The sequence below is a fragment of the Lethenteron reissneri genome, chromosome 31 (assembly GCF_015708825.2).
Source record: "Lethenteron reissneri isolate LAM-NWPU_2019-01 chromosome 31, ASM1570882v1, whole genome shotgun sequence".
Lineage (NCBI taxonomy): Eukaryota > Metazoa > Chordata > Hyperoartia > Petromyzontiformes > Petromyzontidae > Lethenteron > Lethenteron reissneri.
Window position 1 is genome coordinate 10,680,607 of NC_083809.1, and position 12,781 is coordinate 10,693,387.

The window sequence follows — 12,781 nt, forward strand, 5'->3', positions numbered from 1 at the left end:
TTCTCCACGTGCACCACGCAGCCTCGCCAACTCGTCACCTCGCTGCGTGCAGGAAGAGAAACTCACGGATGACGTCTCGTTCAAAACCCACGACGGCAACAACCCCCAACGGGTGACTTCACTCGAGTTCCCGTCAACGACGAAACGGCGAGGTTGTTTCACGCGAGTCGATGGCCCAGATTCCCTGGGGAATTCCCCGCTTTGCTGCTGCTGCTGCTGCTCGTGCGGGCATCTCCAAGTCTCCTCCAGAAGATCCGACGGAAGGGAAAACCCGCATTCGCCGAGGAGACGAACATCTGGCTCAATGAGATCCGTGCTCTTTTGAAACGTCTTAGGAAGGCGTCAGTGAGCGCCGTGGTGGTGGTGGTGGAATCGGCCGTCGGTACACCGACTCAATCGAACAAATCACCTGCCATTCCTTATCTCTGCATAGCGGCGCAATTTCATGTTTTAATGCTCGACCGCCCTCGTGGCCATCCACACGCGCCCACGAGCAGAACATGTGCAGTCATTGTTCTGCTGCGGCGCTCGACGATTGCGTTGAACTGTAACGTTGTTGTTGTTGTTGTTGTTTACCGTAGTCAAGGGACAACGATGTCGAGAGAGAGAGCGTGTGCGTGCGTGTGTGTGTGCCCCTTACCAACGGCAACTGGCAGACCAGCAGTATTTGTTGACTGCTGATGAGCTGCAGAAGGGCGAACCCGGCTCGGTGTTTGTGTCTTTAATCAAATGCTGCTGCTGCTCAATTCAAGCCGGTAATTCCGAAAGGCATATATGTTAAACGGTTTTAAATTGTACGTTTAAGATGTAGATCGGAGGTTGATTTGATGTAATACCACCTCGACATAAGGCATGCCATACCCCCCCCCCCCCCCCCCCCCCACGGAGCGCTCTGCAACACAATAACAGCGACGCTGCTGCGGTCGTTGCTGGCAATTGTCGATCTGTCGCCCAGCACGCGATTCGTGATCACGAGCCGGGACTTTTACCAAGAAGGAGACACGAGGATGTACATCTCAAAGGCAAGATAGACGGCAACAAATCCCCCATCCTGGCGGAATATAATTTTTTTTCATCTTATTTTTATATATTTCATTTCCTATAATTATCGCGTGAGTACGATGGTTGCCTGCCTTGTGTGATCAGTCATAATTGCAGTGCTACAGAATTCACGCAGAGCACCACACTCTCACCACACACACACCACACACACCACACTCTCACAACACACACACCACACACACACCACACTCTCACAACACATACCACACACACCACACAACACACACACACTCCGCACTCTCACAACACACACCACACATACCACACACACACCGCACTCTCACCACACACGAACACACCACACACACACCACACACACCACACTCTCACAACACACAACACACACACCACACAACACACACACCACACACACCACACTCTCACAACACACAACACACACACCACACAACACACACACACCCCGCACTCTCACAACACACACAACACACACATACCACACACACACACCGCACTCTCACCACACACACACCACACACACCACACTCTCACAACACACAACACACACACCACACACACTACATACACCACACTCTCACAACACACACAACACACACAACACACACACACACACCACACACACATAACACACACACACCGCACTCTCACAACACACACTACACACACCGCACTCTCACCACACACACACCACACACACCACACTCTCACAACACACACATACCACACACACCACACACACCACACTCTCACAACACACACACCACACACACCACACACACCACACACACACCACACACACCACACTCTCACAACACACACACCACACACACCACACACACCACACTCTCACAACACACACACCACACTCTCACAACACACACACACCACACACCACACACACCACACACCACACTCTCACAACACACACACCACACTCTCACAACACACACACCACACACACCACACACACCACACACACCACAACACACACACCACACACACCACACACACCACACTCTCACAACACACACACCACACACACCACACACACCACACTCTCACAACACACACACACCCTCACAACATACACACCACACACACCACACTCTCACAACACACACTACACACACACCGCACTCTCACAACACACACCACACACACACCCTGCACTCTCAAAACACACACACCACACACACACACACATACCACACACACACCACACACACCACACACACCATACACACACACCCCACTCTCACAACACACACACACAACACACACACAACACACACACACACCATACACACACCTCTATGTGTAAACTACAAACGTGCCTGCACAAGGAGTTTACCAATCCCGCATTGTCACAGTGGCAATAAATAAACATTCTCTGGATATGACGAGTAAACGAACGGTGACGATTTGTAGCGAAATGTCATTTTAAAAGATGTGTATCTCTGGTGATTTTTTTTATTTTAATGTTGCTTACCAGTTAAGGCCCACTGAGCCGGATAGCTACTTTTTTTTCAGAAGCGACCTGGTTATCACATATTATACCGCAATACGGCGGGGCAATCGTCTTCTAGAGAGTGGAAATTACCCGATGATTCCTAAAAAAAAATATCGTAATAATGAAGATTTACATAGCCTAAAGGCTCGCTTGCACGAGAGCCTTGCTGCAATTTCTGTCCAAAGTAATACGTTGACGCCGCTGTTTGTGTCTCGTGTGACACGAGCGGCGTAAGAGGTGAGCCACGGCCAAAGGAGAGCCACCGTCACCCACGCATCACCAGCCCGGCGCGCACTTCTCCATCATGCGCGAGAAATGAGAGGCTCGTGCCACGGCGGTGCAAACCAAAATGTGGCCCACGTACCGCAGTAAACCCACAGACGTGCCCATAGAGACTCAGTCAAACGTCGAGACTCAAAGGTTCCATATAGACTCACAGAGGCGCATACAGATTGATAGATACGCGTAGAGATCCATTAAAGACAAGCAACGGAAGCGTGATTGTGGCCGTGCAACCCAAACTTTGGTGAATATTAGTAAACCACTATAGCTTACGCTCCACCAACGGAAAAGCAGGAGCATCAAAACGACACGAACTTCTGACGGCCTCCCGTCGTGGCCAGCAGACCTCGACATTAGCATTTAGCTGACGAACGTTTCGCGGTCATCATGCGCAAGAATAAAACGCCAACATTGATGTTTGACCGATTACATTAACGAGTGTTTTGCGCGATGCGAGGGAGTGAATTCAGAGCACCCGGAGAAAGCCCCACCAGCACCATCACGCAATCGAGCGAGTAGGGAACTGCGCATTAACACATCGGGAACAACACTCTATTAAACTATTTTTTTATTTACCCAGGTAAGGCCCATTGAGCTATATACAGCTCTTTTTCAGAAGCGATCTGCCCACCACAAATGATAGCTCGACGAAGAGGCGTCTCGTCGTGTGTACATCCATAGCCGCCAAAGACTCTAAACGCGTGACGTTGATTCTAAAAGTTAAAGGGGAAAAAAAACCGGAAGACCCGGAGACAAATCCACGCGACCACGGGGAGAAAATGCAAACTCCAAATATCGAACCGACGACCTCCTGTATACCGGGCGAGGCAGATAACATCTCGCCACGGGGACGAGCAGTCTTCCGTCACCATCGTCCGTCACCCGTCACGTTTAAACCGAATCAGCCGCGAGACGATGTGCACGGGATGCGTCCGCTGGAGCGAAAATAAAAATGCAGAAGAGAATTTAACGGAGATGATGATGACGACGACGACGATCGTGATACGGCTGACGTGAGCGAGATCTGGCGATGCGTGCTGACAGCATCACAGCGCTGCTGCTGCTGCCTCATCTCTGCGAGATTCTCGTCAAGGTTGAACTTCTTTCGCACCGTACGTAGCCAAGCCTAGCTAATCGTAAAGGTGCGGGGGAAGGACACCAATGTGTCAGCCTGTGTCTTCCCGTAGAGCTCCTCACCTCGCTGTGTCTATCTGACGAGGAGCTTGTCACGCTGTGGATCAACCTCCTGGAGGGTAGCCCCCCCCAAACCCCCACCCCCCCCCCCCCCCCCCCGCTCGTGTTCCCACCACCTCCATCTTTCATCTCCACACGAACCCACGCCGCTGGTCTGGGGAACAATTTCCCTTTCCTCGTTCGTGGACATAATATCCTCCGCGCGTAGCGGCACCACAAACGCTGTTTACGTTTCCTATCTTAATGCTTCCTTTTAACGGCCCCCTTCTTATTCCACCAAGTGGGTCCCCTTCATTGCGAGCCGTGGCCACGTCTTGGCGGGCACAGACACCCGTCGACAATTTACGACGCAATCGCCGACCGCCTCGCGTCGCATTTCTCCTTCGATGACACCGCCAGTCCAGGCAGCGGACCCTCTTTGTTGTTGTTGTTATTGTTGTTGTTGCGCCTCCATGTCCGGCGTCGTCCGCGCGGAGGAGCGACCCCGCAGCGGAGCCTCGCGCAGAGCTCAACGCGGACGCGCGCGGCGCGTGCGTCACGAAATGATTACTCGCCACTCGCAGTGGTGACCGGGAGCCACCCCCCCCCTCTCCGTCTCTCACCCCACCGCTTCACTCACCTGTGCAGAGGTGCCCGTTCGCTTCGGAGGACCCGGTGGCTCTGTTCGGAGCGGCAAGCACGAGGACGAGCAGAAGGAGCGGAGGCCGCGGCGCGGGTCGCATCACCATGCTGCTGCTGCTGCGTCTTCTTCGTCTTCTTCGTCTTCAGCAGCAGCAGCAGCAGCCAGCCGCGCCTCGGAAGAATGAAAATTCTCGCGCGTCGCTTCCCATCAATAGTCCGCGCCCTGGGGGCGCCCGGCGCGATCCGTCCCGCGGGGAGACATGGCCCGGGGGGTTCGCGGGAGGGGGGTGGGTGGCGAGGAGGTGAAGTCACAGCTCACAGCAGAGGAGTCGAGCCGCCGAGGATGGCACGGGTCGCGCAATCTGCTTCGACTCTCGACGCGCGACTCATGCCCGCCGGCTCGTGGCGCGGTGCGGCTCACGAGTGCGCAACCTGCATCACGCGCGTGGATCCCCCCATCTACTTCCCCCGAGAGCCCCCCCCCCTCCCCCCACCGCCACCTCCTTCCTCGATCCGCGGCCCGGCACGGCAAACACGACGAGGATGTGGTGCGATGGTGACCAGCGCACCCAGTTCGATCCCCGGCGATGGAGGCAGGCGTGAGAGAGAGTGAGTGTGTGTGTGTGTGCACCCACAGCTGAGTGAGCGAGACACTCAGCACAGGTGAGAGAGAGGGAGAGACACTCAACACAGGCGAAACAACCAGCACAGGCGAGGGATCCGGAGCAGGAGAAGAGACGGACACCCAGCACAGGTGAGAGAGAGGCACAGGTGAATGAGAGAAACCCAGCACAGGTGAGAGAGAGGCACAGGTGAGAGAGAGAGAGACCCAGCACAGGTGAGAGAGAGGCACAGGTGAGAGAGAGAGACCCAGCACAGGTGAGAGGCACAACACAGGTGAGTGAGAGAGACCCAGCACAGGTGAGAGAGAGGCACAGGTGAGAGAGAGAGACCCAGCACAGGTGAGAGAGAGGCACAGCACATGTGAGAGGCACAGCACAGGTGAGTGAGAGAGACCCAGCGCAGGTGAGAGAGAGGCACAGCTGAGTGAGAGAGACCCAGCACAGGTGAGAGAGAGGCACAGGTGAGTGAGAGAGACCCAGCACAGGTGAGTTGGCCGGCCCTGCCTCTGCGCCGCTGGGGTCGCTGTGACTGCGCGCGACGCGGCGCACTCGGGGTCGCGATCCGGGGCTCGGCCACTTGTAAGGGAGCGCCGGGGCCGCGGGCGCGTTTGAAGTTCGCCGGTGTCGTCATTGCGCCTTCGTACGAGAGGGGGTGGAGGAGGAGGAGGGCGGTGGTGGTGGTGGTGGTGGGAGGGGAGCGGCGGCGGGGGGGCGTTGTGGCTGTGTCAGGGGGAGATGTCGCATCGATAAGAGTGGGGCTTGGGACTCCCGGCACCAGAGCAAGAGCGAGCGAGCGAGCGAGCGAGGGAGGGTCCACGGGGCCGTGCCCGCGGTGCGTAGCGGGGGCAGCCCCCGCGTCGCGTCGCATTTCGCGAACACTCGGCGGTCTTCATTCGAGCGCGACCCGAACGTGAGCAGAGGGTTAACTGAGGGGGTCGCGACGGGGTGAGAGCGACGCGTCCAGGTGACTTTGCGCGAGCGGTCACGAGTGGGCGACATGGCGCTTGTTGGTGGCTTCACGTGAATTTGGGGGCGCGCGTCGGTGGCTTGACACGCGCAGGTGATTGACAGCGCGTCGCATAAGACGACACACGCACACACACTCGTGTCAAAAGCCAAGAGAAAGTGCAACCAGCCGTACGAGTTCACGTCTCCTTTTTCTAAATGCGCAAAAAAAATAATCACCGTCTTTCTGCTCGGGAAACTATATATGTTTTTTTTTTAATCAGTGAGCGAGATACCGAAACGCGTTTTTCGACGAGAGGGATGAATATTTATGCTCGAAACTGGGTATTCATTCGGCTGCCACACGTCTCGCGTTCACGCGGTGAGCTTTGCGTCCAGACTTGCTGCCTGGATGCGTGGCGGTTAAGCAGCTCGATGCGCTGCGAACCCGGCCACCCGAGTTCAAATCCGGCTCACCACGGGCAACTCCGGTGACGATTATCCGAACCGGTGCCTCTCTCAGGTCAACTCAGTCTCAAGCGAGTACCTCGTGCGATGTGCAAATCGACAAAAAAAGAGAAACAAAGGCGCGGCCGGGAGTTGTGCTGGCCACCCACCCCATCGCGTGCCGTGCCGCCCTTAATTGGTGCTCGCTAACAGCCCTTGCCCCAAACAGTCCGTTAAAGGTTATCCGTCTTTGTATTTGTCTTCGTGCACCTGCACAGTGCCCGTGTTATGTGCACCGAGCGCACCTGTGTACACGCGCGGCTGCCGATGACGCAGACGAATTGAACCTCCAGCCTTGGCACAAAAGGCCCAGTGGAGGCATTCCAATTAACCTCTGCCTATCGCCCAAAGGCCGGGGTGGGGGTAGGGGGGTGAGCCGCTCGCCACACGTGATTGTTTCTCACTGCCTAATGGCTATAATCAGGGTGGGGGGGCTCATTCATCTGCACGGGGGGTGGGAGGTGGTACCGGGGGCCTGAGTAGTGCCACGCGGTAGAGTGTCCGGACTTGGTGTGGCCCCTTTCGCCGGTTGAGCGGGACTGATATTGGCAGGTGCGCCCAGAGCTCGTGCGGAGGAATCTGAAAATACCCGCAGCTGTAAATCGTCACCGCAGCAGCAGCCGCGTAATCTATTGTCACGTGGAGCAATTATTTCCTCAAGTGTATAAAATTCGCAGCGCTCACACACGCAACACGTGCACACATACACACACACACATATATAGCAGCAGACTAACACGTTGGGTTTTTGTCACAGAAATGGGCACATGCCAAGAGTGAAGAGTCATTATGAGTGGGCTGCTCGGTAATTATACTCGTCTAGTCTGGGCGATGTGGCCCTTGTCATTGCATGGGTGTTTGCAAATTTGTCGTTCGAACCCAAAACTCAAACATTGCTCGTGTACCAATCGCCTTCAAATGTCGTACGGATATGAATTTAGCAGTGGCTACATACATTGTGGCCTTAAGTTGTGAATCAAAGTCCTGGCTTCAGAGGACTCTAAGAGTGAATCCCGATCGTGCCGTCGACGAATGCTCTCAGTAGACAAGACCTTACAAAGAGACCCATAGACTCATACAGAGACCCATAGACTCACACAGAGACCGATAGACTCAAACAGAGACGCATATACTCACACAGAGACCCATAGACTCACACAGAGATGCATAGACTCACACAGAGACCCATAGACTCGCACAGAGACCCATAGACTCACACAGAGACCCATAGACTCAATCAGAGACCCATAGACTCACACAGAAGCATAGACTCACACAGAGACGCATAGACTCACACAGAGACCCATAGACTCAATTAGAGACCCATAGACTCACACAGACCCACAGAGTCAAACAGAGAACCAGAGACTCACACCACATAGAAAACTAGAGATTCACATAAAGAACCATAGACTTGCACAGAGACAAATAGACTCGCACAGATAACCATATATATTCACACAGAGACAGATAGACTCACACAGAGACCCATAGACTCATACAAAGACTCGGAGACTGACACATAGACCCGTATATTCCGACAGATACCCATAAACTCACACATAGACCCATAGACTAACACAGAGACCCATAGACTCATACAGACCCACAGTCAACAGAGAATAATAGACACACACCACAAGGAAAACCAGAAATTAACACAGAGAACCCATATACTCACACAGAGACCCATAGACTCACACAGAGAGGCATAGACTCACATCGAGACCCATAGACTCACTCAGATACCAATAGACTCACACAGAGACCCATAGACTCACACAGCGAAACATAGACTCACACAACGACCCATAGACTCGCACAGAAAAGTATAGACTTACACAGAGACCGATATACTCACAGAGAGACCCATAGACGAACAAAGAAGCATAGACTCACACAGAGACCCATAAACCCCATAGACGCACACAGAAGCATAGACTCACACAGAGACCCATAAACTCACACATAGATCCATAGACTTACACATAGATCCGTAGACTCACACAGAGAACCATAGACTCACACAGAGACAATTGACTCACACAGAGATCCATAGACTCACTCAGAGACCCATAGACTCACACATAGACCCATAAACTCACACATTGACCCATAGACTCACACAGAGACCGATAGACTCACTCAGAAACCCAAAGACTCACACAGAGACCCATAGACTCACACAGAGACCCATAGACTCACACAGAGACCGATAGACTCACTCAGAAACCCAAAGACTCACACAGAGACCCATAGACTCACACAGAGACGACAATTGACTCACACAAAGATCCATAGACTCACTCAGAGACCCATAGACTCACACATAGACCCATAGACTCACACCAAGACCGATAGACTCACTCAGAGACCCAAAGACTCACACAAAGACCCATAGACTCACACAAGGCCCCATAGACTCAGACAGAGACCCATAGACTCACACAGAGACCCATATACTCACACAGAGATCCATAGATGCACACAGACGCATAGACTCACACATCGACCTGTAGTGACATTGGGGATGTCACTGTGTGGTGCCGGCCTGGGAGGGCCGTGGCGTGCAATGTACTTACGTCGCTGACAGCATCGTGTGTGTTGCTGAGTAAGCCCGACTCCAGCAGAGCGCGGCGTGCGATGCACCGTCATCGCGTACACCCCATAGGCGGGTGTAGTACCAGCCCTAGCGGGGCTTGGTGAGCGCTTGGATAGCGTGGGCACCATGCATAGCGTCTAGTGCGGGCTCCCACAAAGGGGAGCGGGAGAGTGTCAGCCCAGGGACAGGGTTGCTCCGGGCCATGGCACTCTGGTTGACCCTGTAGACACGTGATCCGGAGTGTCCATAGAGAGGCCCCCAGGTGGGGGGAGCTAGGGGAGAGAGCTCTCGAGAGGGATCGAGAGGGAGCTAAGAACGCTCGCGAAGAGACCACGGTCACTTCGTTCAACAAGCTGGAAGCTCCACGTCCTACGTCTGAAGAGGCACCAACACGTGGCCCGGGACCCGAGTGAGTGTCCGGTCCATCATAGCCGTAACTCCTGTATGGTAGTGTAGTTAGCTGGGTGGTCACTACCCTAGGCTATATCTGGTAAAGGGGCTGTTACCCCTTTTGTATATATGTGTTGTGAAATAAATGTGTTGCCTCTGAAGAACAACGTTTGCGACTCAGTTGGACTCACTACAACTGGTGTCAGAAGTGGCCAACACGCTAATCTATACAGCTTGCGGTAGACTATGTCTACAAGTCGCAAACGACATACCAGGACGTCAGCCAGCGAGAAAGAGGACGTCGTGCTGCCTATGGCTCCGGAAGATAGAGGGGAGATGCTGCCAGCGGAGCAGAGCGCCGTCTGAGCGCGCGATGCCTCGCCATCGGCGGAGGCGACCCTCCGGGAGGCGCACGGTCGCCTCGCGGAGCTCCTCCATGCTCCAGCTTCGATCCTCGTGGAGATCCGTCCCATGGTCTCGCCGGTGAAGGAGGGAGTGCCGCTCGTTGACGACGACTCCGCCGCCATTTCGCAGCAGGCAGGAATTCCGGTGGCACAGCCTGTGTCCTCGGCCACCATTCTGTTGCTGGCGCGGAGCACGCAGCCCGCCAAACTTGAAGATGCGCTGTCAGCGCCGATGGACATCCTGGCTCTCCACCGTCGGCTTCCTTTTATTAAAGAGTTTGCAGCTACCAGTGGCGACTGGGTGGCCTTCAAGCGGCAGTTCCTCATGAACGCCAACTTGACTGGATGGACGGAGGCAGAGGCGCTGCGGGCGTTACCTGCCGCCCTCGACGACGACGCCCTTGAGGCATTTCTCGCCATCACGCCGCTGGAGAGGTCCACCCTTACTCAGACTTTCGACCAGATGGCGTCAATCTACGAGCCTCTGGCGAATATGCGCCACATGTTCGCCACGCGACGGAAGTGTGAAACCGAGTCAGCCCTCGCCATCCATAGCGCGCTTTTGGCGCTGGAAAAAGCCGCCTTCCCGAAAATGGACCACGATGGTATCGATGCGTTGCTCCTCGAGAGACCACTGGCCTTGGCAAAAGTCCTCCACTCCATTCTTTCAGCCGAAGATTATGACATTTAGTCCCTCAAGATCGCTAAGTGCATCCAGGCCCAGCAACTTCTGCAACGGGACAGGGCGCAGGTGACATGAGCCCCGTCCTGCATGGCGCCGGTGGCACCTGATGAAGCAGAGTCCATTCCGGCATGCGTGTCAACTTGGGGTGGAGGCGACCGGCGTGATGGTGTATCACGGCGGACAGACAAACTCGTCGTCTCGTTCTGGAGGCGGTCGTGTCATTTGCTTCAATTGCGACCTGCCGGGGCATATGTCATTGGGCTACCAAATACCGCGACGGCGCCTCCCAGCACCACCATCATTGTACGTTTCCCTACACCCTACGGCGAGTCACGAAGCACTCCACACTCGACCCCTGGCTTCACCTCATCCATCTAGGTGGTTCGATTCACGTCCCGGTCGTGCGTCAGTACAGGGGGTCTTATAAGTGATGGTGATGTTCGTCCGCTTCGACCGGCTCGGTAGTCGGAGCTGGCCTATCAAGTGGTGGCTGCGACCGCGGGTTCGTCTGCTGTGCTTGGGTTTATCAAGGGTGTAGAAATAAGGATGCTAGTTGACAAGGGTGTGTTGGCGACCATCATCTCGGAATTAATTCATAATATTTTGCCCCCTAAGTGTTGGGCACTAGATCCCGTTAATGCATCGTGTTTCGCTGCTAACGGCGGCTCGTTGGGCATAATTGGTCGGATAATGGCCGAGGTGCACATCGCTGATGTTAAATTGCTGGGACATATTCTTGTTTCTACATCCCTGGCTGTTCCATGTTAACTTGGAACCGATTTTCTGGGAAGGATGCCCTTAAAAAGCCGTATTGACTGTGGCTGCTTGGAATTGCCATCCGACTGTCGTATGGCTTTTTTGCCTTCCCCCACCCGTTTGTGCACGGCCAACGCTACGGTGCAAGCGCTTCTGCACCGAATGGTGAGAATCCCTCCCGGCACGCAGATGTTAGTTTCCCTCCATTTACGGAAGCCACTCGATTTGGGGGCTACGAAGGACGGAATTGTTTTTGGACCTTCTAATAAGGTCAATCGCGGCTCAGACGTTAGTGTCCAACGACCAGGAATCTTTAATTTAGGTTCTTAACGATGGGTTGGACACGACGGCCATCCAGGAGGGTACTGTCTTGGCCCATGCGTCGCCGGTGCATCCGGAAAGGGGCGTCATTGGGAATGTTGGTGATGCGTCTTGCACACAACAACCCCGGGACATGGATGAAGGTTGAATAGACAAACTATGTGCTGAGAGTGGTGCTTTGTCTACAGACCAGATGGAGAAGCTACGGGAGCTCTTGCGTGAGTTTTTGGATATTTATAGCAAGGGAAATTTTGATATTGGATGCACGTCACTCCTGAGTCACCATATTGATGTGGGTGGCGTGGCCCCTATCCGGCAGAACCCCTACTGGATGAGCCCGGCAGAAAAGGAACATGTTCGGCTGGCGGTTGATGAGATGTTGGCCGCAGACGCCATCTCACCATCCATCAGTCCCTGGGAAGCTCCGATTGTGCTTGTAAATAAGCATGATGGTAGCTTACGATTTTGCATTGATTTTTGCAAGCTTTATAAGGTTTCTGTTGCAGATGCGTACCCCTTGCCTCGCATGGATGACTCGCTTGACGCGTTGGCGGGTGCGCGGTTCTTTTCTACCCTCGATCTCCTATCCGGGTTCTGGCAGTTGCCGCTTGATGATGCTTCAAAACCTAAGATGGCCTTTTGTACGCCGCAGGGATTGTTCACATTTAATCAGCTTCCTATGGGGCTCCATTTTGCACCAGCCACGTTCCAACGTTTGATAGAACTGGTCCTAGCGGGCCGCTAGTGGGACTCGTGTTTAATATATCTCGATGATGTAATCGTCTTCAGCCGCACTTTCGAGGACTATTTGGTCCAACTGCGTGCTGTCTTCCTCAAAATGCATGTGGCTAACCAGAAATCGGTTTGGTATCTTGGCCACATAGTTAATGAATCGGGTAT

The 12,781-nt window shown here is 54.1% G+C and overlaps 1 protein-coding gene across 1 annotated transcript in view; it reads right to left on the minus strand.

Moving 5' to 3' along the window:
• Nucleotides 1–5,171, minus strand: part of TSPEAR (thrombospondin type laminin G domain and EAR repeats) — a 45,657-nt gene extending 40,486 nt beyond the window's left edge. The window contains exon 1 of the mRNA XM_061563509.1: nucleotides 4,647–5,171. Coding sequence (XP_061419493.1) covers nucleotides 4,647–4,755 — 109 coding nt within the window. The 5' untranslated portion in view covers nucleotides 4,756–5,171. The remainder of the gene's footprint in view (nucleotides 1–4,646) is intronic.
• Nucleotides 5,172–12,781: the final 7,610 nt, after the last annotated feature.